At 41.6% G+C, this 27,325-nt stretch overlaps 1 protein-coding gene across 2 annotated transcripts in view; it reads left to right on the top strand.

Moving 5' to 3' along the window:
* Positions 1 to 343: 343 nt before the first annotated feature.
* Positions 344 to 27,325, top strand: part of TBC1D22B (TBC1 domain family member 22B) — a 97,570-nt gene continuing 70,588 nt past the window's right edge. For both annotated transcript variants that reach the window (XM_090282329.1, XM_090282330.1), the window contains exon 1: positions 344 to 553. In XM_090282329.1, coding sequence (XP_090138455.1) covers positions 498 to 553 — 56 coding nt within the window. In that variant the 5' untranslated portion in view covers positions 344 to 497. The remainder of the gene's footprint in view (positions 554 to 27,325) is intronic.

Consider the following 27,325-nt stretch of genomic DNA (forward strand, 5'->3'; position numbering starts at 1 on the left):
TTACTTTTAGGTCAAGATTTATGTATATAATACATATGTTCTCTTTCCAAACAATATTAGATGCAAGAACCTCATCCTCCCCTCACCCCCCCGCAAAAAACAATACCCTTTCCTACTTCCCATAGGTCCTTTACCTACTTATTCCCTTCTCGGGGTGAGGAACTTTCAGCCCCGCCTCCCTGCCGTCCAAGCACCGCCTTCCCGGTCCACCTGTGTGCCCAGCCTCTGACGTGATCGTTCGGCTTCAGCGGCCTGCAGGATTCCGGCTCTTGATTGGTTCGTCCGACTACGGCCTGGCCGCCCACCAATGACAGCGGCGGTGGATGGGGAAGGGGGGGAATGCCCACATCCAAGATGGCACTTCCAGGGTCTGGGAGCCGTTGACCGGCGGCCGGGAAGCGGCCTGGGTTGGCCTTCTGACTGCGGGGTCCTGGGGGCATCTCGCCGCGTACCCCCTCCCCCTGCCCCGCCTAGAAGGCCTTCCCTGGGCCAGAGCAATGGCCGCCGAGAACAGCAAGCAATTTTGGAAGAGGAGCGCCAAGCTGCCGGGGAGGTGAGCCTAGGACGCTGAGAGTGAAAGGGATTGGACAAACCCTTCCTGATCCTAAGCCCTAAATCCTGCGGGCCTGGGGCGCCACCTACCCCCGAAGGCTATTTCAGGCAACCTGGGCTGGGGGAGTTAGGACTGCTTGGCGGTTGGCAGGGCAGCTGTCAGGTAGAGGAGCAGGCAATGCGCTTTGGGGATGGCTGGGGGAGCAGACCGGGGTCTGGGGGCGGAGGGCTCGGGGGGGGGGGGCGGCTGCTCTCAGCAGGAGGTGGCCAGAGAGTCCGGGCGTGAGGGACGGTGGAGTTGGGTGAGTATTCATTGTACGTCCTGGGTTAAGAGGACCATCCCCAGACCTGCTTCTCACTTTAAACAGAAGTCCCTCATGGGGGTCTCCATCACGCACAGGTGGTTGTTTGCACGAGGATGCTCCTCCAGCTCAGCATCTTTTTTTCCTGGACTCCCACAAGGCTCTGCTGGGAGCTTGGGACTGTCTGCGGGGGGAACAGGAAAAATGAGGAAAATTCTCAAGCTCGACCTTATTTCATCTTGAGTTGGCCCTTTCCCATTATGAATTATTACAGGGTGACCCAAGAATCGAGGTTATTTCTTTAGCATTTTTTAAGGCTTTGTTCAACCCCAAACAACTACTTCTCTCCATGAGTTGTAATGTTGTTTTTATGCAAAAATTTTTTTTCATGCACTAATTTTTTTCATTCTTCAGTTGTTTGGTTGGATAGCAGACCTTCTGCGCTACTTATAAAAATTTTTTTGGGTGTATGCTTAGCAATTAATTGTACGTCCACCAATCTGTTGTTGGTTTACAGTTTCAATTTGGTTTGGGCAGAGTCCTGAGAAGAGTAAGGATGAGTGCATGTTTCAATTGTGAATTTAAGATTTCTGCTAGCTAGATTCTACCTGGTGATGAAATTCATGTTTGGTTGTGCCCCACATGCTACCTTTTCTAATTGAGTCTGGGATAATCTGTTGAACTGCGGCATGTATATATCTCATATATCAATAGAGCAGTGAAGGTCAGTGGTGGCTATATAGCGGTCTTATTTTATTTAGGATTCTATTAGAATAGAGTGGTAATCAGGTTTTAGTAATACAGTATTAACATAATGAAAAGGAATGTAGAGATACTTCAAATTAAAGTGCTGTGGAATTACAGTGTTAATATTAATGCTAAAGATTTTTATGTTTTTAGATAAACACCACTTCCTGCCAACTGATTCCTTTTCCTTCCTGGTCTAGTGAGCTCTCCAGTTTCACTAACTGGTGTTCTCTGGGGTTTCCCATAATGAGATCATTAAATTTTGATATCCTCAGATTATAAGCAGAATACATGGGAAACTGTTAAATCAGGAAACAGTGTATGAGATGTGGGGCATGGCATGACATTTTGTGCCTATTGACTGCTGGTTGTTATTAACAATCTTTTGGTTAATATATTTCCTCTTTGTTAACAATCTTTTGTTTTCTTTATTTCCTCTTTGGGACTATAGGAATAGTCATCTTTTCAAAGCACTACTTTTGTAAGATAGAAAAGGGGTGGTCTCTTAAGTTTCTTCAAGTTTCTGGCTTCATTTTTCATTTTGAAAAGGAATATAGAGGGATAGAGAAGAGATTATTTGAGTTCAGAAATACTTGGGGTTTTATTTGGACTCTTACCTGTGTGATCAAACACAAGTGATTTACTCAATCTCTCTAGGCTTCAGTTTCCTTATCTATGAAATAAGGATTAAAATACTTTCCTCAGGGTTACTATGAACACAAATGAAACATCCTATTTGTAAAGAGCCAAGGGCAGTGTTTATTTAGTATAGTATACAATATTTGTTCAATAAGTCCAATTATTAGTATTACTGTTATAATTAGAGCAAGTAAACATTTAAAAGAATGTTTCTCAGATCCTTACCCCAGTACTAGGTATTTATATTCATTGTTTATCTTAAGGCATTAAAATGTAGCCACAATTCATAGTAGTTTTTAGTACTTGCTTGTTGAAGAGATGTAGTGTTTAGTTGTATGCTTTTAGCAAGGAAGCCAGAGGAGCCTCTGGTTACTTACTTTTAGATAGTGTTTTTTTTTTAAAGATTTTATTTATTTATTTTTGGAGAGAGGGGAAGAGAGGGAGGGAGAGAAACATTGATTTGTGAAAGAAACATCAATCAGCTGCCTCTTCCGTGTCGCAATTGGGCACCTGGCCTGCAACTCAGGCATGTGCCCCAACTGGAATTGAACCGGCAACCTTTTTGGGTTCTCAGGCTGGCGTTTAATCCACTGAGCCACACCAGCCAGGGCAAGGTAGTAAGTGCTTTGACTTAAGGAAAATATTAGGGCATTTTTCTCAAGAATAGAATTTTTGCATTTGTACTCTTTGGATCTTAGTGAAGAAAAACTTTCTCCTGGGTGGTAAAATGACACAGATGACTGTGTCTAGGTCCATTACAACCTAGAAGTGAAACTAGTTTACTGTTCTTTGAAAACTGAAAGGTAAAAATTCAAAGTGATGGCAGGTTACTTTCAGTTTCTTTGATCGTGATCTAGCAACTTTAATGACAACAAGTAGGAATTTTATTTAGCAAAATAGCCTAAGTTCACAATTAATTAAACATCCTTTTTAAAAAACAAAACAAAACATCTTTATTGAGATATAATTCACATTCTACATAAAAATTCATCCACTGTTCAGTAGATACTTAGTTTATTCATCTATAGATGGTTTTGTATAACCATCACCACTAATTTCAGAACATTTTTATCACCCCAAAAAGAAAACTCATATCCATTAGTAGTTACTCCCCATCTGCTGCTCCTGGCAATAACTAATCTTTCTGTTTGTATAGATTTACCTATTCTGGACATTTCATATAAATGGAATAATGTGATATGAGAGCTTTTTTGGTTTCTTTTATTAAGCATGTTTTCAAGGCTCATCATGTTGTATCATGTATCAGTATTTCATTCCTTTTTACAGCTAAGTAGTACTCCATTGTATGGCTATACCTTGTTTTGCTTATCCATTCATCAGCTGATGGACATTTGGGTTGTTTCCACTTTTGGGTTATTATGAATAATGCTATGAAATTCACGGGCAGGTTTTTGTGTGGATGTATGTTTCCTATTCTTTTGAGTATATGAAGGAGTGGAATTGCTGGATCATATCGTAACTTGATGGAATTAAACCTCCTTTTAAGTTCTCTCAGTATTCATAAGAGCCCAGTGTACTTAATAGATCAGATAGTCCTTGTATGAATGCCTAGGAAGAGAGGAGACAGTATGTATCATGTGGAAACTTGCAGCTAGTAGATAAATAAATCCTGGAGGTCTGATGCACAGCATAGTGATTATAGTCAACAAAACTTAAAAGTTGCTAAGAGACTAGATCTTAATTGTTCTCACTACAAAAAAAGAAATGATAATTATGTGATATATTATGTGGTAAATTATGTGATAGAGGTGTTAGCTAACACTTTGGTGGTAATCAATTGCAATCTATAAATGTATCAAGCCAACACATTGTACACCTTAAACTTTCACAATGTTTATGTCAATTATATCTCAAAAAAAAAAGATGCTGGCTCTGGACCTGACGGCCTAGGTTCAAATCCGAGCTCTGCTACTTTCTAGCTGCGTGACCTTGAGTAAGTTACTTAACCTCTTCATGCCTCAGTCTCTTCATCTATAAAACAGGAACAGAGTATCTAACCTATAAGGCTATTATGAGGGTTGAGATAATGCATAGAAAGTACATAGGAGGTGCTCAATAATATTAGCTGTTATGAAAATGATAGGTGTAATCACAGAATCTCCTATTTTTATTTGTTTCTCCCCCTTGCTTTAGTTTCTGAAACTGGAATTGAAAAAAATTGATCAGTGGTGAGTCTGGAGCCTTCAATGAGTACTGGGTGGAAAAAAAAATACCACTTATTTAACTAAGCAGAGGGTTTATGGAGGCACAAAGAAGCCTAATGTGGGTCAGCTGTGGCATCAGGCGTTCTTCAGCTATGAGAAGTGTGATTTTGAGCAATGGTTCTCAAACTTGAGTGACTCCCCAGGAAGGCTTGTTAAAATGTAGATTCCCAGGCCCCACTTCAGAGTTTCAGATTCAGAAGTTGTAAGAGGGGACCTGAGAAGCTGCGCTTCTAAGAAGTTCCCAAGTGATACTGCTGCTGCTAATCTGGGAGCTGCACTTTGAGAACCTCTGAGAAAACAGTCCTGAATTGATTGGAAGAAACCTGATTTCTAGTGCTGGGGGCTTTTGCCATATGGATCTTGAATGATTAATGCATCTCACACTTGACACATCCAAATAGAACTCTTGATTTCCACATCTGTCCACTCCTGCAAAGCTATTCTTTCCGTCTCACTTAATAGCCCCACCGTTCACCAGGTTCCTTAGACCCATTTCCTAATGTTTTTGATTCTTCTCTTTCCCTTCCTGCCACATCCAAATCATCAGCAAGTCCTGTTGGCTCTTCAAGTACATCCCAAGTCTGAGCTGTTTTTACCACTTCTATCCATACTGCCATATAGATTAGTCTGAGTCCTCTCCTGTCTAGATGACTGCTATAGACTCCTCATTGGTTTTCCTGCTTCTCTTCTTGCCCCTCTGTAAACCTCTCTTTTGTAGTTGGAAACCGGCCCAAAGTCTCTGAGTCTTCCAGGCCCTTCATGGTTGGAAAGATAGGCCAAGTTATGGACTTTGATCTTTATCCTAAGAGCAGTGGGATGCCATTAAAAAGTTGATGGGAGATGAGACACAGTCGGATTTGCATTTATAAAAATATCATTCTGGCTGTCCTGAGGAAAATGGCTTGGACCAGTGTTTTCAAAGTTAGGGGTGAGGATCAACAGTTGCTGTTTTGAGTGGGTGAATTCTGGGTTGTACTGTACTGTAGAATGTTTTACATCTCTGGCGCTTGCCCACTAAATGATAGGAAGCCCACCAGTTATTGAGACCATTACCCTTCCCATATACATTTACACATTTCCAAACACTTGAGGTACCCTTCCCATCTCTTTCACCCACTGCTGCATCCCTGCTGGGGATCAGAGTGAGTATAGTTAGGGGGCTAATGCAATCAGTAGAGGGAGAGGCCATGTTGGCTTGGACTAGGGCAATGGCAATGGCTAGTAGAGGTCAAGTTTGAGAATATCTACAGGACTTGGTAAATCATTGGATTTGGCGAGTGAGGGAGAAGGGGGAACCAAGGAGGTGTTATTCCCAGGCTTCTGGCTTAGGTAGTCAGGTAAGATTGTGGTATGATAGCCTTAGGGAAAAAGCCAAGTGTTAAGACAGAATACTTAAAAACTCCATGCTCAGTTTCCTTCTCCGTGAAATAAGACGTTTGGATTAAGTGAGCACTAAGGCTCTTACCAGTTCTGAAGTTGAGTATTAAGCTTTAACTTAACCAATTCCAACTCATGCTATTGGATATTTCTCTTGTTCTGTCACTTACACCAGGCATGATTCATAGGTAAGAGTAGATGGGTGGGGGGTGCTGATGGTAAGCTTTTCTGTCTTGGAAAGTAGTGACTTGCTGGTGCTGCTGAACATCTGAGTGTCATGAAATTGTAGAATTTTGTATGGAATTGACTCAAGATCACTTCTGGTGAGGAAGCTGTGGCCAGAGGGGTAATGACTGACCTCAAATCACACTGCAGATTTCTTGACTCCTGGTCCATGCTCTCTCTCTACTACTGCTTTCTCCTTCACTCAGCCTTTGCTGTGATTAAGACACCCTCTGTCAAAGCACCTCATCCAGTTCAAGGATGTGGACACCTCCAGTGAAAAGATGTGGATGAGACTTGGAATAGGAGAGACAAGTGTAAGCCAGAGCCTAGCTCATTTCCCACAGTCTTATTTCCTATCTTTCTGGGGAGGGCTTCTTCCTCTTTTTAAGCAAAAGTGTTTGTTAAAGTCAAGGAACTCTTTTTAGCATTAAATGAAGTTGAGAAAAGTGTCTAATCACTTGAATTAAATAGGAGTCTTCTCTGTTGTTTGGTCATTTTTCGTAACATTAATGAATCTGATAGATTCGGGGTAATGGTACCAGTCTGTCTGGGCAGGTGCATTACACCCTGTTCTTAGCTTGGAAATGTTTTATTAATAAAGTGAAGATACTAAATTATCACTAAAGCAGTGTAGATCCTCCTGTCTGGAAGACTTCCATCAAATCGGTGTGTGAACCTGAATCAGTTACCAGCTCGTTTGGCTTTAAATTGGATAGCTCTAGTCCCGTATTTGCTTTAGCTCCGTTGTCAGCGTTAAGCAAACATCTGTTGATCTTTCCTACCAAGGTTTTTGCACTGTTCCAGCTTCCTGAACCAGCTATGCCAATACATTCTGTGATGTTGATTTTATTAAAAAGAATGACAGAGGTTGACCAGGATTTTCACTTCTTTTTTCTCCGTTGCAGCACATTCCGTACGTTCTTTTCTTTGCATTGGCAATGTGATTTCTCTGAGATGCAGCATGTTTGCCTATAGTTTTTAGGTGCAGCAAAACAAGAGTCAGCTTAAAACAGACCTGGGTTTTGTAGCGTTCCAATCTTCACTCATTAAGTTTTGTTAAGTGCCAGGTGGTGAGGGGATTACAGACAAAGACATGTAGAAGGTGAAAATTGGCTTGAAACGGTGGCTTCCCCTAGTGAGAATGCTGTGTATAAGCAACTTTCTGGTTTTTCCACTAAGCATATGTTACTTTTGTAATCAGAAAAACTTACATGTGGAGCTGGGTGAACACACATTGTTGAGTGAGAAAATCAAGTTTGTAGAACTATATGTACAGTATACAGTTTTGTTTTGTTTTAAGTATATTTTATTGATTATGTTACAGTAGTTCCAACTTTTCCCCCCTTTGCTCCCCTCCTCCCAGTACCCCCCTTCCCTTTAGCAATCCCACCCCACCTTAGTTCATGTCCATGGGTCGTGCATATAAGTTCTTTGGCAGTATACAGTTTTTTATGTGAAATTTTAAAACATTAAAAAGTATGTTGTTTATGGATACATGAATATATGTGAAAGTATAAAGACAGATGGGGAAGATTTCATAGCCACTTTAGAATAGTGGTTATCTCATGGGGAGAAAGAGAAATGGGACTGAGGACTGCCATTGGGACTTCAGTAGTCTCTCTCTAATGCTCCAATTTCTTACAAAAAAATGTGATGAATGTTAACATTTGTTAAATCAGAGTAATGGGTGTTCTTGGATTTTGTTATAGTTTTCTCTGTACTTTTATTTGTGTTTGAAAATTTGAATTAAATGATTTTTATAATTTTTTGGAGCATATGTTTTTAAAATTTGTGTTGGGGAGATTAGACAGCTAACTATGAAATTAAGTAATATTTATGGTAACATTTATGACTTACAGCCAAAAAACGCAATATCTACAGTGTGGTGCCATTTATATAGTTTTAAAAACACGAAAAACAATACTATACATAGAAAATAAAAATGTAAATACAAAAAATGAAGGTGAAAAATGCCAGATTCAATAAAATATGTTCCTAGGAAGGAAGGGAGGGGGTCTCTGAGGCTTCAACTCCATAATGTCTTAAAGCTTGTGTAGGTGTTGAACATAAACAGCCTTGTATTATGATGTAAACCTAGTTTATTTTTTTAAAGTTATTTTTATTTTTTAAAAGATTTTATTTATTTATTTTTAGAGAGAAGGGAAGGGAGGGAGAAAGAGAGGAAGAGAAACATCAATGTGTGAGCTACATTAATCGGTCGCTTCTCACATGCCCCCAACGGGGGACCTGGCCAAAATTCAGGCATGTTCCCTGACTGGGAATTGAACCATCAACCCTTTGGTTCACAGGCTGGCACTTGATCCACTGAGCCACACCAGCAACGGCTAAAAACAGTTTATTTTTTTAAAAGCAATATAAGCCCTGATTTATTTGTTTAAGGAATAGGAGAAGGCATGGATTAGTAGATGCTGGTGTAGGTCAGAGAAAGTCTCATGGTGGGGGGAGTTGGGGATGTGGAATTTGAAGGAAATGTTTTAGGATGGATACAGTTTTGAACAGGGAGTAGGGAGAAGAGCCCGATTTAGTAACTTAGGTATGTTTGGAAGGTGGAATGGCAACCAGCGTGCTCTAGAGTTGAGTTTGGATTTGGAAGGTTAGAGATGGGATAGGTAAATTATAAATGCCAGGAAGTTGAGCATCTTTATTTTTTGTTTCCCATTTTTTTATTGTCGTTCTATTACAGTTGTCCCGTCTTTTCCCATTGCTCTCCCCTGTCTCGCCCACCTCACCCCTCTCCCACAGTCAATACCCACCCTGTTGTCCATGTCCATGGGACATTTAAATTAGTTCCTTGACTAGATCCTTCCCCTTCTTTCCCTCCTACTCTCCCTCTCCCGTCTCCTTTGACCAAAGGAGACAAGTCTGTTCCTTGTTTCCATGCCTCTGATTCTATTTTGCTCATTTGTTTTGTTATTAGGTTCCTGTATTAGGTGAGATCATATGGTATTTTTCTTTTGCCGCCTGGCTTATTTCGCTAACGTAATACTCTCCAGTTCCATCCATGTTGTTGCAAATGGCAGGAGTTCCTTCTTTCTTTCTGCTGCATAGAATTCCATCATGTAAATGTACCACAGTTTTTTGACCCACTCATCCAGTGATGAACGTTATGGCTCAAGGCACGGGGACTCCCCCATGCATCACCATCGACGGATACACCCTGGAGGTTGTCAACGATTTCACTTACCTTGGGTCCACCATCTCGAGCTCTCTGTCAGTCGACTTGGAGGTCAATCGGAGAATCGCCAGGGCAGCCACAGTTATGGCCAAACTGAACCGGCGAGCGTGGAACAATTCCAGCCTCACTGAGAACACCAGACTGCGCATCTACCAAGCCTGCGTACTCAGCACTCTCCTCTGTGGCAGCGAGACGTGGACCACCTACGCAAGGCACGAAAGGAAACTCAACAGCTTCCACATGAGGTGCCTGCGATGCGTCCTGCATGTTGCCTGGCAGGATAAGGTCCCCAACACCGAGGTGCTGAAGCGAGCCAACATGAGCAGTTTGCATGCAGTTCTTAGTGAGAGACGCCTCAGGTGGCTCGGCCATGTCAAAAGAATGGATGCAGGCCGTATTCCCAAAGACCTCCTCTACGGCGAGCTAGCAGAAGGCCAGAGGATGACAGGGCGCCCAAAACTGCGGTTCAAAGACATCTGCAAAAAGGACATGACACAATGCTCCATCAATCTCAACACATGGGAAGTTCAAGCAGACGACTGCCTAGCCTGGAGGCTCGCGGTCAGGCAAGGCACGTCACGCGCAGAGGCTGCGCGCAACGAGGAGGCGGCCCAGAAAAGATCGAGGCGGAAGCAGCGTCAACAGCAGCAACAACGGCCATCTGCCTTCACCTGTAACAAGTGCGGCAGGGATTGTCACTCCCGAGTCGGACTGCACAGCCATTCTCGCTGGTGCAGATAGACTCTCAAGAAGCTACGCCATCGTCTCTCGAGACGGACGGCTGCCGACGACGACATCCAGTGATGGACACTTGGGCTGTTTCCAGCACTTGGCTATTGTAAATAGCGCTGCTATGGACATATGGTTTCATAGGTTCTTCTGAATTGGTGTTTCAGGATTCTTTGGGTATAATCCTAGCAGTGGAATTGTGGGATCAAAAGGCAGTTCCGTTTTTAGTTTTTTGAGGAAATTCCATACTATTTTCCACAGGGGCTGCACCCGTCTGCATTCCCACCAACAGTGCACTAGAGTTCCCTTTTCTCCACCTCCTCGCAGCACTTGTTGTTTGTTGATTTGTTATTGATGGCCATTCTGACCATGTGAGGTGTTATTTCATTGTGGTTTTAATTTGCATCTCTCTGATGGCTAGTGATGTTGAGCATTCTTTCATATGCCTGTGGGCCATCTGTATGTCCTCTTTGGAGAAGTGTTTGTTCAGGTCCTTTGCCCATTTTTAAATTGGATTGTCTGTCTTCTGGGTGTTGAGTCTTATAAGTTCTTTATGTATTTTGGAGATCAAACCCTTGTCTGAGGTATCATTGGCAAATACGTTTTTCTATACGGTTGGTTCCCTTTTCATCTTGCTGATATTTTCTTTCACTGAGCAGAAACTTTTTTGTTTGTTTGTTTATTTATTTTATTTTTTTTAGAGAGAGGGGAAAGGAGAAGAGAGGGAGAGAAACATCACTGTGTGGTTGTCTCTCACTCGCGCTCCCAACTGGGGACCTGACGTGCAACCTAGTAACATGCCCTGACTGGGAATCGAACCAGCTACACTTGGCTCGCAGGCTGATGCTCAATCCACTGAGCCACTTCAGCCAGGGCCCAGAAACTTTTTTTTTTTTAAGTATATTCTATTGATTATGTTGTTACATTAGTTCCAATTATTTCCCCCTGTGCTTCCCTCTGCCCAGTACCCCCCTTCCCTCCAGCAATCCCATTTCCCTTAGTTTATGTCCATGGGTCGTGCATATAAGTTCTTTGGTTTCACCCTTTCCTATATTATTCTTAACTTCCCCCTGTCTATTTTGTACCAACTGATATGCTTCTTATTCCCTGAACCATTTCCCCATTTCTCCCCATTCCCCCTCCCAGCTGATAACCCTCCAAATGATCCCCATACCTATGATTCTGTTCCTATTCTGGTTTGCTTAGTTGGATTTTGTTTTCATTTTTTAGATTCAGTTGTTGATAGCTGTGAGTTTGTTGTCATTTTAGTGTTCATAGTTCTGATCTTTATCTTAAGTAAGTCCCTTTGACATCTCATATAATAATGGCTTGGTGATGGGGAACTCTTTTAGCTTTATCTTCTCTGGGAAGCACTTCATCTGCCCTTCCATTCTAAATGATAGCTTTGCTGGATAGAGTAATCTGGTTGTAGGTTGCTTTTCATCACATTGAATACTTCTTGCCAGTCCCTTCTTGTCTGCAAAGTGTCTTTTGAGAAATCAGTTTATAGTCTTATAGACGCCCCTTTGTAGGCAACTCTCTGCATCTCTTTTGCTGCTTTTAGGATTCTCTCTTTATCTTTCACCTTTGGCATTTTAATCATGATGTGTCTTGGTGTGGTCCCCTCTGGGTCCAGCTCACCCGTGACTCTCCGTGCTTCCTGGATTTGTATGTCTATTTCCTTCACCAAATTTGGGAAGTTTTCCTCCATTTTTTCACATAAGTTTTCAATTTCTTGCTCTTCCTCTTCTCCTTCTGGCACCCCCATGATTCAGATGTTGGCACGTTGAAAGTTGTCCCAGAGGTTCCCAAGCCTCTCCTACATTTTTAAAAATTCTTGTTTCCTCATTCTGTACTGGTTGACTTTTTTTTTTTTTTCTTCCTTATTTTCCAAATCATTGATTTGAACCCCGGTTTTCTTCCCTTCACCATTGGTTTTGTGTGGCTCTTCCTTCATTTCACTTAGCATAGCCTTCACTTCTTCTCTTATGCGTTTGCCGTACTAAAGCATATCTGTCAAGCCTGTGAGTATTTTTATCATCAGTGTTTTGAATTCTGCTTCTGTTAGGTTGTTTATCTCCTCATCTGTTAGCTTGGTTATCTCCTCGTTGCTTAGTTCTCCCACTGAAACCTTGATCCATTCTCCCTTTTGGGCCATACTTCTCTGTCTCCTCATTCTGACAGGCATCCTGTGTTTGTTTGCCTGTGTGTGTTAGGTAGAGCTGTCGCTCCTGTTACATTGTAAGGGGCAGAGTCTTAGGGATTCGTCAGCACAGGGCTACCTGGTTCACCACATTGTGGTGCTGAATGTGGGGGAGGGGTCCGAGAGGGAACAATGCCACCCCCTCAGCACTCTCCCCTTTTCTAGGCACTTCTCTTGCTTCCATAGCACCTCTAACTGTTGCCCTGGCTGTTGCTCCCAGAGTGGGTGGGTCTGTGGATGTTTTAGGACTGTGGGGACCCTTTAAATAAGCGGATGCTATTGAGAGACTGGCAATTTCTGCCTCCGCCCCAACCCCCACTGGTTTGCACAATCAGAGCAATGAGGCTTGATTTTCCCCGGTGCTGGGACTGTGAGCTGCTGGGTCTGGTGAGGAGCTGGGAACGCTCCCCAGGTGTCCCTTCTGACTTTTTAAAATGTGTGACTGCATTTTCTGCTGGCCTGCCGTTGCCACCACCACCACACCATGTCCTCTCCAACCCGGCTCTGCCCCTCCTACCTGTCTGGATGAGTATCTCTTTTTTATATCTTTGCTTTTTGGACTTCCATGCAGTTTGATTTTCTGGAACTTCTGGTTGTTTCTAGTTTGAGGTAGTTGTATTTCTTCTTAGTTGTGGAGGGAGACGCAACTTGTCTGTCTAGGCCTCCTTCTTGGCTGGAAGTCTGAGCAGACACTTTTTAGTTTGGTGTAGTCCCATTGGCTTATTCTTTCCTTTATTTCCCTTGCTCTGGGAGATATATTGGCAAAAATATTGCTGTGTGGGATATCTGAGATTTTACTGCCTATTTTTTTTATGACTTTTATGATGTCATGTCTTACATTTAAGTCTTTTATTCATCTTGAGTTTATTCTGGTGTATGGTGTAAGTTGATGGTCTAGTTTCATTTTTTTGCATGTCCCTGTCCAGTTCTCCCAACACCATTTGTTGAAGAGACTATTTTTACTCCATTTTATGCTCCTTCCCCCTTTTTCAAATATTAATTGACCATAGAGACCTGGGTTTATTTCTGGACTCTTTATCATGTTCCATTGGTTTATATGTCTGTTCTTATGCCAGTACTATACTGTTTTGATTACCATGGCCTTGTAATATAGTTTGATATCAGGTGTTGTGATTTCTCCTACTTTGTTCCTTTTTCTCAAGATTGCTGAGGCTATTTGGGGTTGTTTTTGGTTCCATATAAATTTTTGAAGTATTCGTTCTAGGTCTGTGAAATATGTCATTGGTATTTTAATAGAGATTGCATTGAATCTGTAAATTGCTATGGGTACTATGGACATTTTAATGATGTTGATTCTTCCCATCCTTGAACATGGTATATGCTTCCATTTATTTGTATCTTCCTTAATTTCTTTCTTCAGTGTTCTGTAGTTTTCCGAGTACAGGTTTTTCATCTCCTTGGTTAAGTTTATTCCTAAGTACTTTATTTTTCCTGTTGCTATAGTAAATGGGATTTTTTCTAGTTTCTTTGTCTGATATTTCATTGTTGGTGTACAGAAATGCCTTTGATTTCTGAATATTGTTTTTGTACCCTGCTATTTTGCCAAATTCATTTATCAGGTCGAGTAGGTTTTTGGTGGAGGAGTCTATAGGGTTTTCTATGTACAGTATCATGTCTTCTACAAATAATGAGTTTTACTTCCTTCTTTCCAATCCATATGCCTTTTATTTCTTTTTCTTGTCTGATAGCTGTGGCTAGAACTTCCAAAACTATGTTGAACAGAAGTGGAGAGAGTGGACATACTTGTCTTCTTCCTGACCTTAGGAGGAAAGCTTTTAGTTTTTGCCCATGAGTATGATGTTGGCGGTAGATTTCTTGTATATGGCCTTTATTATGTTGAGGTATGCTCCCTCTATTCCCAGTTTGTTGAGTGTTTTTTATCATAAATGGGTGCTGAACTTTAGCAAATGCTTTTTCAGCATCTATTGATATGATCATGTGATTTTTTTCTTTAATTTTGTTTATGTGGTGTATTACATGTATTGATTTGCAAATATTATACCATCCTTGCATCCCTGGGATGAATCCCACTGGATTGTGGTGTATGATCTTTTTAATGTATTGCTGGATCTGGTTTGCCAATATTTTGTTGAGGATTTTAGCATCTATGTTCATCAATGATATTGGCCTGTAGTTTTCTTTCTTTGTTGTGTCTTGACCTGGTTTTGAAATCAGGATAATACTGACTTCATAGAAAGAGTTTGGGAGTCTTCCGTACTCTTGGATTTTTTGGAATAGTTTGAGAGGGATAGGAGTTAGATCCTTAAATGTTTTGTAAAATTCTCCCGTGAAGCCATCTGGTCCAGGGCTTTTGTGTGCTGGGAGTTTTTTTGTTATGGCTTCAATTTCACGAGCTGTTGTCAGTTTATTTAGGTTTTCTGCTTCTTCTTGATCAGTTTTGGAAGATTGTATGTTTCCAGAAATTTGTCCATTTCACCCAGATCCTCAAATTTCTTGTCATGTAGTAATTTCTTACAATTCTCTGTATTTCTGTGGTATCAGTTATGATTTCTCCTCTTTTGTTTCTGATTTTATTTATTTGGGTCTTCTCTCTTTTTTTCTGAATGAGTCTGTTTAAGGCTTGTCGATTTTGCTTATCTTTTCAAAGAACCAGCTCCTGGTTTTATCAGTCCTTTGAATTGTTCTTTTAGTCTCTATGTCATTTAATTCTACTCTGATCTTGATGATTTCCTTCCTTCTACTTGCTTTGGGCTTTGTTGTTGTTCCTCTAGTTCTTGTAGCTGTAGGGTTAAGTTGTTTATTTGAGATTCTTCTATCCTTTTTAGGGAGGCCTGTATTACTATGAACTTCCCTATCAGGACTGCCTTCACTCTGTCCCATAGGTTTGGGGCTGGTGTGTGTTCAGTTTCATTTGTTTCCAGAAACTTTTTTATTTCTTCCTTGATGTCATTGTTAACCCATTCATTACACAGGGGAACAGTTTATAACAATTCCTGTTGAGTTCGATTTTTCAGCTGCTTTAGACTTAAATAGGCATGCTGATTTCAAAACTGCAGTTTTTTTCTATCATGTCAAGTTTTTTCTGTGCAGCTTATCTTAATGGGACCACTCTAGGCTGTATCGAGCCTGGATCGAGGGAAGCAGTAGTGTTCTCCTATTGGCTGAGAGCAAACCTCCCTCAGGTGGGGAGGGGTAGGGGATGATCTTGGAGACCAGTGACGACAGATTCATGCTTGTCTATGCTATTCAGCTACACATGAGACAGTGTGGTGAGAGGTTGTGTGCCGCTCTATATAGTGAATCGTATTGTGAAGTGTAGTCCGAGTTCTTGTCTGTATACAAGGAGTTAGCAGAATTTATTTTTTTATTTACATACATACTTATTTCCTTCACATCGTGTCTGCCTCTCCTATTTCTCATAGTAGGTGCCTGAACAACTCTGATTCGTTTGTTCTATCTGTGGCAGTTTCACCATTCCCAGTCAAAGGACAAACATCACCACATTTGTCAGGCAACCTTTTTTGCACATTTTAAAATAAAACTTGGTGATCAAGGTAAGTATTGGGCCCTCACAAGGTGTGCAAAGCAGTGTGTCGAGAGTTTACGATGTGGACGAAGGGAACACGTGATTAAATTGTCATTTGGTATACCTATGGTTTGGCAAGAGCCCAGAGGTTATTCAAGTGATTGCTACTTTTGTATAGTGAAAACGTCAGGATATAACAAGAAAAATAAATGTAAAATAGAGTGTCCTAGTCCACTGTAAGCTATACGCCCAGTGCCTCATTCAGCTGAAATCCCAGTGCCAGTTTTCATTGAACTACCCTCTTCCGAAAAACAGGAGTATGGTGAAGAACTAAGTGACAGCAACGATGAAGATTTTGAAATTGAAGACGACTCAGTTCGTAAGGGATTTGATCAGTATGAGTTGAATGGTTTGGCACGAGATTTGGGACTATCCAAAAAGGCTGCAGAACTCCTGGCATCAAGACTGCATGAGAGGGCCAAGATGGAGGCTTAGACGGACACGCTAAGTCTCCCTCTACAACTAGAGAGGAATACAACTACTTCAAAACAAAGGATAACTAGAAATTCCAGAAAATAAAACTACACGGAAGCCCAACATATGAAGTTATAAACCAGCGGTGCCATTCGGGCAGGTAAGAGTTAAAGAGGGCAAAGCTGTTTGCGGAGCGGCGGGGCGGCGAAAAATCCCGGCGGCAGTTAAGCCCCTGGCAGTGCGCGACCCCAGCGCTGGGGAGAGCGGCCACCGCATCGCCTTGAACAGTGAGGCCCAGGGGGGCGGGAGGACGGATCCCGGTCTCCTAGCTGAATAACTGTGTGAATCCATTTTGGACCCCCGCCCCCAAAGAAAGAAAGCACCACAGGGCTGCAAAATAGGTCGCAGACAGGCGCCGGTCGCTGACTTGTGACGCGTACACAGGCACTGCCCCCGACAGCCGGCCCAAGAAAACAAAACGCATCTGTCAAAATGTGGCAGACAACTATAGAAATCCCGGTGACACAGCTCACCAGGCAGCAGATAGAGAACCTGACAGATGAACAGATAAGAAACCTGTCAGAGGCTCAGTTCTGGGCCATTGTTATCAGGTGGCTTACAGAATTCACAAAAGAGCAGGAAAAAGATAAGAAAGAAGCGAAAAACTTTCATAACGAAAGGAACAAAACCACATGCGAGACAGATGGTGAGGAAAAAAAATCCAGAGTTCATTTCAACAAACTGGAATATGGAGAAGGAACAAGCAGTCAACCAATGCAGCGAGAGGAAATGGGAAGCAACAATGAGAGGATCAGAAACCTCTGGGACAGCTATAAAAGGCCCAACATAAGAATCATTGGTTTGCCAGAGAATGAGGAAGATGAACTAGAACTTGAAAAATTGAGTGAAAATATAATAAAGGAGAACTTCCCAGACTTGGGGAAGGGAATAGACTTGCAGGTCCAGGAAGCAAGGAGAGTTCCCAAGAGACTGGACCCAGGGAGAACCACTCCAAGACACATTATAATCAAAATGTCAAAAATTAAAGATAAAGAGAGAATCTTAAAAGCAGCAAGAGAGAAGAAAAGAATTATGTACAAAGGGGTCCCAATTAGACTATCAGCAGACTTCTCAAGGGAAACCCTACAGGCAAGAAGGGACTGGCAAGAAATATTCAAAGTAATGAAAATCCAAAACCTACAACCACGAATACTCTATCCAGCGAAATTGTCATTCAGAATAGAAGGACAGAGAAAGTGTTTCCAGGACAAAATAAAACTGAAAGAGTTCATTAGATCCAAACCACTGTTATATGAGATGTTAAAGGGACTGGTTTAAAAAACAGAAGCTAAGGAGATGAAACAAAGGCAAACTAAATAGGCAACGAGAGTGGAAAAGGAACTGTGGGTACGGGAAGCATATTGGGGGGAGGTCAACAGGGAGGGGGAGTGGGGAAAGGGAGGGAGATGATATAGGAATTGGGGATCAAGGTAGGAGGGAATGGAATAGACGGAGAGAGGTTGGGAGGAACTGTATGCACAACTAATGGACATAATCTAAAAGGGGGGGACAGCTGGAGGGAGGGGGGCCACTGGGTGGAGGGGAGCAGAGGGAAGGGAAATTGGCACAAATGTAATATTTTAATCAATAAAACACATTAAATCTGAAAAAAAAAATAGAAGATATAACCCTTGTAAACATATATGCACCCAACATAAGAGCACCCAAATATATAAGAAAAATCTTGGAAGACTTCAAGAAGGGTATCGACAGCAACACACTCATAGTAAAGGGCTTTAACACCCGATTGTCAACAATGAAAAGATCTGAGCAAAGAAACACCAAGGATATTGTAGCACTGAACAACACTCTAGATCAAATGGACTTAATTGATATATATAACCTTTTACCCCACAGAAGCAAAATAACATATTTTCAAATGCACATGGAACATTTTCAAAGATAGACTACCACATGATAGGATACAAAACAAGCCTCAACAAATTAAAGAAAATTGAAATTATATCAAGATCTTCTCAGATCACAATGGCTTGAAACTAGAAATCAATCTCAAGAAAAAAACTCAAAAACATTCAAATTTATGGAGACTGAATAACATGCTATTAAATAACACTGGGGAACACAATTTTCGTTGAGTTATATCTGAAACTTGTTTTTGAATAACTTTTGGCATCTGAATCCAAAAATGAACCCAGTTTTTCTCTAACACATCAACTTTTTAAGGTAAAGAATACCCTCCCTTTGTCCCAAAAATCATACAAAATGTACAAAGGAAAATAAAGAAAAAATTACTTGAATATACTATTTATTTAGAATTAGTTTATTCACATAAAGGCTATATATTGTTACTGTAAGTCAAATTGTGTACAAGTAGTAAAGTTCTGTACCAAACATACACATTAAGGTATTTTATCTTTTCAAATGACAGGCTAGGAAATGCCAAAATGGATACTTGAAACAGTGTCCTTCCGTTGGCAAAGCTTTCACAAATTGCTTCATGAGACCCAGTTTTATGTGCAGAGGTGGGAATATAATGGTCTTTCTGTCAACAAGTGACTCATGTAGAATATTTGGATCACCAGGTTTGAGGTCAGATCTTGGAGGCCAATTCGACTCCACCCAATGCTTCTCACAAGCTCTGCTGTCAACCAACAACAGAAGCTAGGGAACCAAAACAAAGGCAAACTAGGCAACAAGAGGGGGGAAAAGAATTATAGGTATGGGGAACATTATGGAGGGAGGTCATCAGGGAGGAGGGGGAAAGGGAGAAAGGGTGGGAGACGGTACAGGAATTAAGAAGCGTAGTAGGAGGGAATGGGGTAGACAGGAAGATGTTGAGAAGAACTGTATGCACAACCAATGGGCATGGACTAAGAGTCGGGGACAACTGGAGAGAGGGAGGTCACTGGGTGGAGGGAACAAAGGGAAAAGAAATTGGGACAACTGTAACAGCATAATCAATAAAGCATATTAAAAAAAAAAAAAGAAAGGATGCCTTCGCTCCTCTTTCAAGCAAGTTTTTCTCATGCAGTCTTTTTTTTTTTTTTTTCAGATTTAATGTGTTTTATTGATTAAAATATTACATTTGTGCCAATTTCCCTTCCTTCTGCTCCCCTCCACCCGGTGGCCCCCCTCCCTCCAGCTGTCCCCCCCTTTTAGATTATGTCCATTAGTTGTGCATACAGTTCCTCCCAACCTCTCTCCGTCTATTCCATTCCCTCCTACCTTGATCCCCAATTCCTATATCATCTCCCTCCCTTTCCCCACTCCCCCTCCCTGTTGACCTCCCCCCAATATGCTTCCCGTACCCACAGTTCCTTTTCCACTCTCGTTGCCTATTTAGTTTGCCTTTGTTTCATCTCCTTAGCTTCTGTTTTTTAAACCAGTCCCTTTAACATCTCATATAACAGTGGTTTGGATCTAATGAACTCTTTCAGTTTTATTTTGTCCTGGAAACACTTTCTCTGTCCTTCTATTCTGAATGACAATTTCGCTGGATAGAGTATTCGTGGTTGTAGGTTTTGGATTTTCATTACTTTGAATATTTCTTGCCAGTCCCTTCTTGCCTGTAGGGTTTCCCTTGAGAAGTCTGCTGATAGTCTAATTGGGACCCCTTTGTACATAATTCTTTTCTTCTCTCTTGCTGCTTTTAAGATTCTCTCTTTATCTTTAATTTTTGACATTTTGATTATAATGTGTCTTGGAGTGGTTCTCCCTGGGTCCAGTCTCTTGGGAACTCTCCTTGCTTCCTGGACCTGCAAGTCTATTCCCTTCCCCAAGTCTGGGAAGTTCTCCTTTATTATATTTTCACTCAATTTTTCAAGTTCTAGTTCATCTTCCTCATTCTCTGGCAAACCAATGATTCTTATGTTGGGCCTTTTATAGCTGTCCCAGAGGTTTCTGATCCTCTCATTGTTGCTTCCCATTTCCTCTCGCTGCATTGGTTGACTGCTTGTTCCTTCTCCATATTCCAGTTTGTTGAAATGAACTCTGGATTTTTTTCCCTCACCATCTGTCTCGTATGCGGTTTTGTTCCTTTCGTTATGAAAGTTTTTCACTTCTTTCTTATCTTTTTCCTGCTCTTTTGTGAATTCTGTAAGCCACCTGATAACAATGGCCCAGAACTGAGCCTCTGACAGGTTTCTTATCTGTTCATCTGTCAGGTTCTCTATCTGCTGCCTGGTGAGCTGTGTCACCGGGATTTCTATAGTTGTCTGCCACATTTTGACAGATGCGTTTTGTTTTCTTGGGCCGGCTGTCGGGGGCAGTGCCTGTGTACGCGTCACAAGTCAGCGACCGGCGCCTGTCTGCGACCTATTTTGCAGCCCTGTGGTGCTTTCTTTCTTTGGGGGCGGGGGTCCAAAATGGATTCACACAGTTATTCAGCTAGGAGACCGGGATCCGTCCTCCCGCCCCCCTGGGCCTCACTGTTCAAGGCGATGCGGTGGCCGCTCTCCCCAGCGCTGGGGTCGCGCACTGCCAGGGGCTTAACTGCCGCCGGGATTTTTCGCCGCCCCGCCGCTCCGCAAACAGCTTTGCCCTCTTTAACTCTTACCTGCCCGAATGGCACCGCTGGTTTATAACTTCATATGTTGGGCTTCCGTGTAGTTTTATTTTCTGGAATTTCTAGTTATCCTTTGTTTTGAAGTAGTTGTATTCCTCTCTAGTTGTAGAGGGAGACTTAGCGTGTCCGTCTAAGCCTCCATCTTGGCCGGAAGTCCACAGGGTTATATCTTCTTGATGGCTTGTTCCCTTAAGTGTTATGAAATGTCCTTCTTTGTCTCTTGTTATGGCCTTTGTTGTGAAATCTTTTTTTTTCTGATACCCCAGCTTTTTTTCATGTCCATTTTCATGAAATACTTTTTTTCCATCCCTTCACTTTCAGTCTGTGTATATATATTTTTTTCTGAGGTGGGTCTCTTGTAGACAGGGTATATGTGGGTCATGCTTTCTAATTCATTCAGCTACCCTATGTCTTTTGACTGGTGCATTTAATCCATTTACCTTTAAGGTTATTAGTGATAGGTGCTTATTCATTGTCATTTCCCCCTTTGTACCTGTATTCCTCTCTGTCTCTGTCCATTTCTTCATCTTCTTAAAGCAGACGTTTTAGCATCTCTTGCAATGCTGATTTGGTGGAGATGTATTCTTTTAGCCTTCTTTTGTCTGAGAAACTCCTTATTTCACCTTCCATTTTGAATGAGAGCCTTGCTGGGTAGAGTAGTCATGGTTGTAGGCCTTTGGTTTTCATTGCTTGGAATATTTTTTTTTGCCATTCCCTTCTGGCTTATAGTGTTTCTGTTGAGAAATCTGATGATAGCCTTGTCGGAGCTCCCTTGTATGTTATTAGCTGTTTCTCTCTTGCTGCTTTTAGGATTCTCTCTTTGTCTTTAAGTTTTGCCATTTTAATTATGATGTGTCTTGGAGTGGGCCTGTTTGCGTTCATATTTATTGGAACCCTCTGTGCTTCCTGGACTTGCATGACTTTTTCTCTCATCACATTGGGGAAGTTTTCTGTCATTACTTTTTCAAACAAGTTTACTATCCCTTGCTCCTCTTCTTCTCCTTCTGGTATTCCTATGATATGGATATTATTACATTTCATGTTGTCCTGCAGCTCTCTTAAACCCTCTTCATTCTTTTTTAGTCTTTTTTCATTCTGTTGCACTATCTGGGAATTTTTTCTGTTGTCCACCAGCTCGCTGATCCAGTCTTCTGCTTTATCTAGCCTGCTTTTGATTCCTTCTGCTGTGTTCTTCAATTCAAAAATTGTATTCTTCATTTCCTCCTGGTTCTTATTGGTAGTTTCTATGTCCTTTTTAACGGTGCTGTAGTTCTCAGTAAGTTCCTTATAGCTTCCCTGGAGTTCTTTGTAGTTTTCTTTGAGCTCACTGAGCTCATTGAGCTTCTTATAATCATTATTTTGAATTCCATGTCTGATAGTTTGCTTCCCTGTATTTCATTTAGCACTCTTTCTGGGGATTCCTCCTTTCCTTTTGATGGGGGGTTGTTTCTTTGTCTCCCCATTTTTGTGTGACTCTTCTTGTTTGTTTCTGCTTCTTAGATTGATCTGCTCTGACTTCCTGTCTTCATGTTGTGACCTTCTGTGGTAGGAGACCTATTGGATTCAGTGGTGCAGTCTCCTTGATCTCTTGAACTTGATGCTCTTGGGATACACTTTATGCCATTTATTTGGGCTGTCTGGTTGTGCTTGGGTTTTGGTTGTCGTGTTGCTTTTTGGTGGATCCTTCCCTCCAGCTAGCTGACTGAGAAGTCACTCCTTCCACCACATCTTGTATACTGTTTTAGAGGTGCACGCACTTTCTTTACTTCCTGGTTCTGCCCCTGGTGGCATCAGATCATGTCCCAATCTGGGCCTAGGCAGCCTGTTCGAGACTACCAGAGATATACTGCCTTTTTCTGTCTCCTTTAGTTGTTAATCTATTCAATCTGTGATCAGCCATCAGGCTTAGGCACCGAGGGCGGAGCATATTAATTCCTGCAGGTGAGGTTATTGGTTTCCCTCAGGCTGATGCCACTTGGAGGGCAGTGGTCTGCCTACAGTACGGGGAATGAGTCAGCACTGGGGCCAGTCGACTGCTCCCTCAGTTCTCCTGTAAGCCGCTGCCCCATATTCTCCTTAAACATCTCTAGTCCTCTCTGCCCTCCCTCTGCTTGAGCCCAGGGTAAGTGGGTGCCAATATATTTTTGTACGTGGTCCCTTTAAGAGCTCTTTGTCTCCAGCTGTTTCTCTCAGGCCAGCAAAAAACCCTGCGGCTTTGCACTTTTCACAGCTGGATGTTATTTTACTTTCTGCTCTGTTGTCATATACTGGGAAGCCCAGCTGGGGGTTTAGACCCCACCCTTCTCAGGGGGAACCCCCAGCTGCTGTGATGTTTCTCCTCCCTTCAGCTGCCACCCGCGGGAGCTCAGCCAGCCCTCTCATATCTCCGCACTTCCCACCAGTCACGTTGTGAAGCGGCCTTTCTGTCTGTCCGTGGTTATAAGCTAGTAGTCAGTTGCTTATTCTGGATGGTTTCTCCACAATTAAGTTGTAATTCCAGATTGGTCCTGGGAGGACGTGAATGTAGCTTCCACTTACTCCTCTACCATCTTGGATCTCAGTAACTGAGCATCTTAATTGCCAGGTTTTTATTCTATCTTCATTTAATCTCTATGATCATCTTGGTTTCTCTTCCCTTTTTGACTTCTTGCCTGTCCTTTCTGAGATTCAATAAAATGATTAGTTATACTGAATGTTCCAGGTACAGATACAGCACTGTTTGTTTCAAGAATATGTTAACAAATTCCATTTGGGCTCTGATCCCTTTGCAAATGAAGGCTATCATTCATCATGGTCTTTCTGGCTGTGCTAGCACATTCGGCTGACAGCTTTAAAAAAACAGTCCACTATGATTTTCTTGGATAGTATTGATGGCCATTGGCCCTTAAGCCTTCGAAATTGAGATTGCTTTTTTTTTTTTTTTTTTCCCTGCATAGATACTGGCAAGTGTTAATACTCTTTTAAGGAGAGAATCTGAGGATCTAAAAATAAGAGTGGTCTTGTTTTTCTGTCCATTCACCTAACCTAACTGGCCCGTTGACATCTTCTTGAAATTTATCCTCTGATCTTTATATTGTACCACAAAGAGGCTTGTGAACTTGGAGAGTTCAAGTGCCCTCATCTTAGAGTATTGGCAAATATTAAAAGACAAATCAGTGGCCCTTTTGGTGTTTTTGTTTGTTTTAATTTTTGTTTTGTCTCAGACTTTTCTCTGTAAGCCAGACTTTTACGTTATTCTTTGATCCCTAACCCTAATCATTTCCTCTGCCTAAGAAACTAAACACATTAGTCTCATTGTTTGTATTTCTGTAGTAGTATACGGAATGGTTCCTCCCCTGGCTGGTTTGGCTCAGTGGATTGAGCGTCGGCCTGCGAGCTAAGTGTCGCTGGTTCGATCTTCCAGTCAGGGCACATCAGAGAAGGAAAACTCTGATTCCAAAAAAACCTCCGCTGCCTTGCGGCATACCTCTTCAGGGGAAAGGCTAAGGGAGTAAACCCCGACAGAAAATCCGGAGCCGGAGTCCCTAAGGCTGTTTGACGTTGTAGTCAACACCGGCAACTCCTGCGGCGCACCTGAAGCCAAGCTGTATTGACTCCGTCTTTCCCTTGGACCCTTCAGCTGCGAAGAGAGGGGGGGTCTGCTGCATGGGCAACAGCAGACCCTCCATATCACCCTGCCCAGGCTCTGTAGCTTCAGCTTCACTGGAGAGGACACTCCAGCGTCATCGCAAGATGTCGATTCAACACGGGAGGAGACAGATACCGTGTCACTCCCGAGTCGGACTGCACAGCCATTCTCGGCGGTGCAGATAGACTCTTAAGAAGCTACACCATCGTCTCTCGAGGCTCTGTAGCTTCAGCTTCACTGGAGAGGACACTCCAGTGTCATCGCAAGATGTCGATTCAACACGGGAGGAGACAGATACCGTGTCACTCCCGAGTCGGACTGCACAACCATTCTCGGCGGTGCAGATAGACTCTTAAGAAGCTACACCATAGTCTCTCGAGACGGACGGCTGCCGACGACGATATGGAATGGTTTGTTTACAGAGAAGTTTAGGGAGTAGAGATTTTTCTAGCGAAAAAGGTAAGAGGCATATCTATAACTAAAGATCTGTGCACAAGAACATTCCCTCTGGAATCTTAGTAGAAATCAACATGAAAATGATTGAATTGGCTACATTTCTATTTAAAAGCAACTTTTGGATCATATCTGTTATGTCAAATAAGGCACATGCTAACCTTGTATTTTCTAAATGTTGGGTAAGGAATAAATTACAAAAATGGAAGGGAGATAGAAAACAATTTCCTGGGTACTGTTTGCTGGGTAGCATTCTAATACTTGCGAATCTACCTCACTACCTGCTAGTATTATCACCCAGAGGAATTGTATTAAGAGGGCTTTTCACATATTGTCCCCTTAAAACCTCCCAACACTTTTAAGATTACTTAATTTACTTCTTAAAAAGGTGATACATGCACATGGTACTAATTCAGAGAGGTACAGAAAGGTTTGCAGTAAAAACTAAATCACTGCTGCCAGATCCTCCAGTCAACCAGTTCCCTTCCAAACCACTTGCTACTGGTGTCTTGTGTATTCTTTCAGAGATGCTTTATAAGTACGTACATAGACCTGATTATATATGAATATGTGGGTATGTTTTATTTTAAAGTTTTTTACAAAAACTGGCGTATTATGCATAAAGCTCTGCATCTTTTTTCAATGAATGTTAACAGGTGTAGTGTAATTTACTTAACAAGTCTCCTGTTAATAATAATTATTTTTCTTGAGCCCTGGCTGGTGTAACTCAGTGGATTGAGTACTGACCTGTGAACCAAAGTGTCGCTGGTTCGATTCCCAGTCAGGGCACATGCCTGGGTTGCAGGCCAGGTTCCCCATTGGGGCTGTGCGAAAGGCAACCACACATTCATGTTTCTCTCTATTTCCCTCTCCCTTCCCCTCTTTCTAAAAATAAATAAATAAAATGGTAAAAAAAAAAATCTTTTTCTTTTATTAGGTAAGTTCAGCCCATGACATTTATTGGAATGATTCATTATTTGGTCTTAGTTCTATTTTTAATATTTTCTTTAAAAAATGTTTCACTGTAAGGACTGTACTTGCTTTGGGAAGTAGACGGGGTGTGCATGTATCTATTTTGTCAATTCGGCAGGCTTATCCTTTTATCTTAGTAATTATGTTTATCAGTATAACTTTATACCATATTTCTTCAGACAATACCTGTTGATTCCCTAACATGAACAATGATCAAATTAGTAGTTATATTTCCTGCCCTCTCCCCATCTGCTTTTATTTGGCTATGTTATTTTTCTTAGGTTTATTTTATATCTTAAAACATACTTATGTCTCTATTACTTGAGCTATTAGCCTTCAGTGTCTTTTGAGCCTTGTCAGTAAAAGACGAGGAAATCAATGTACATACTTGTCTACTTTTACCTCTGTCCCACGTTGACAATTGCCAATTACATTATTTTTACCTTCTCTCTCTCTCTCTTTTTGGTATATAATTGCAATATATTTTTATGTTTTATTTTTCAATTACTGTTGACATTTAATATTATATTAGTTTCAGGTGTATGGTAAAGTGGTTAGACAACCATATAATTTACAGTGATCACTCTGATATTTCATGTACCAACTTGGCACCATACTTAGTTATTAAAATATTATTGACTGTATTCCCCATGCTGTATTTTATACCCCCATGACTACTTTGTAAGTACCAATTTGTACTTCTTAATCCCTTCACCTTTTTCACTCAGTCCCTTAACCCCCTCCCATCTGGCAACCATCAGTATGTTCTCTGTATCTGTGTGTCTTTTTTGTCTTGCTAGTCCATTAGTTTTGTTCTTTAGATTCTGCATGTAGTGAAGTTATATGGTATTTGTCTTTCTCTGTCTGACTTATTTCACTGAGCATAATACCCTCTAGGTCCATCCATGCTGTTGGCAAATGGTAAGATTTCATTTGCTTTTATGGTCAAGTAATATTCCATTATATATATATGTACCCCAACTTTTTTTTAGGTATATTTTATTGATTATGTTATTACAGTTGTTCCAATTTTTACCTCTTTGTCCATCTCCACCTGCTACCCCCCTTCCCTCCAGCAACTCCCCCCCATTAGTTCGTATCCATGGGTCGTGCATGTAAGTTCTTTGGCTTCACCCTTTCCTATATTATTCTTAACATCCCCCTGTCTATTTTATTCCTACCAATTATGCTTCTTGATCCCTGCACCTTTTCCCCATTACTCCTCCTTCCCTCTCCCAGCTGATAACCTTTCAAATGATCCCCATACCTATGTTTCTGTTCCTGTTCTGGTTGTTTGCTTAGTTTGTTTTTATTTTTTTGATTGAGTTGATAGTTGTGAGTTTGTTGTCATAGTTTTGATCTTCTTTTTCTTAAATGTGTCCCTTTAACATTTCATATAATAAGAGCTTAGTGATGATGAGCTCTTTTAGCTTTACCTTGTCTAGGAAGCACTTCATCTGCTCTTCCATTCTAAATGATAGCTTTGCTGGATAGAGTAATCTTGGTTGTA

The sequence above is a fragment of the Furipterus horrens genome, unplaced genomic scaffold, assembly GCF_987537825.1.
Source record: "Furipterus horrens unplaced genomic scaffold, mFurHor1.1.pri manual_scaffold_6, whole genome shotgun sequence".
NCBI classification, from domain to species: domain Eukaryota; kingdom Metazoa; phylum Chordata; class Mammalia; order Chiroptera; family Furipteridae; genus Furipterus; species Furipterus horrens.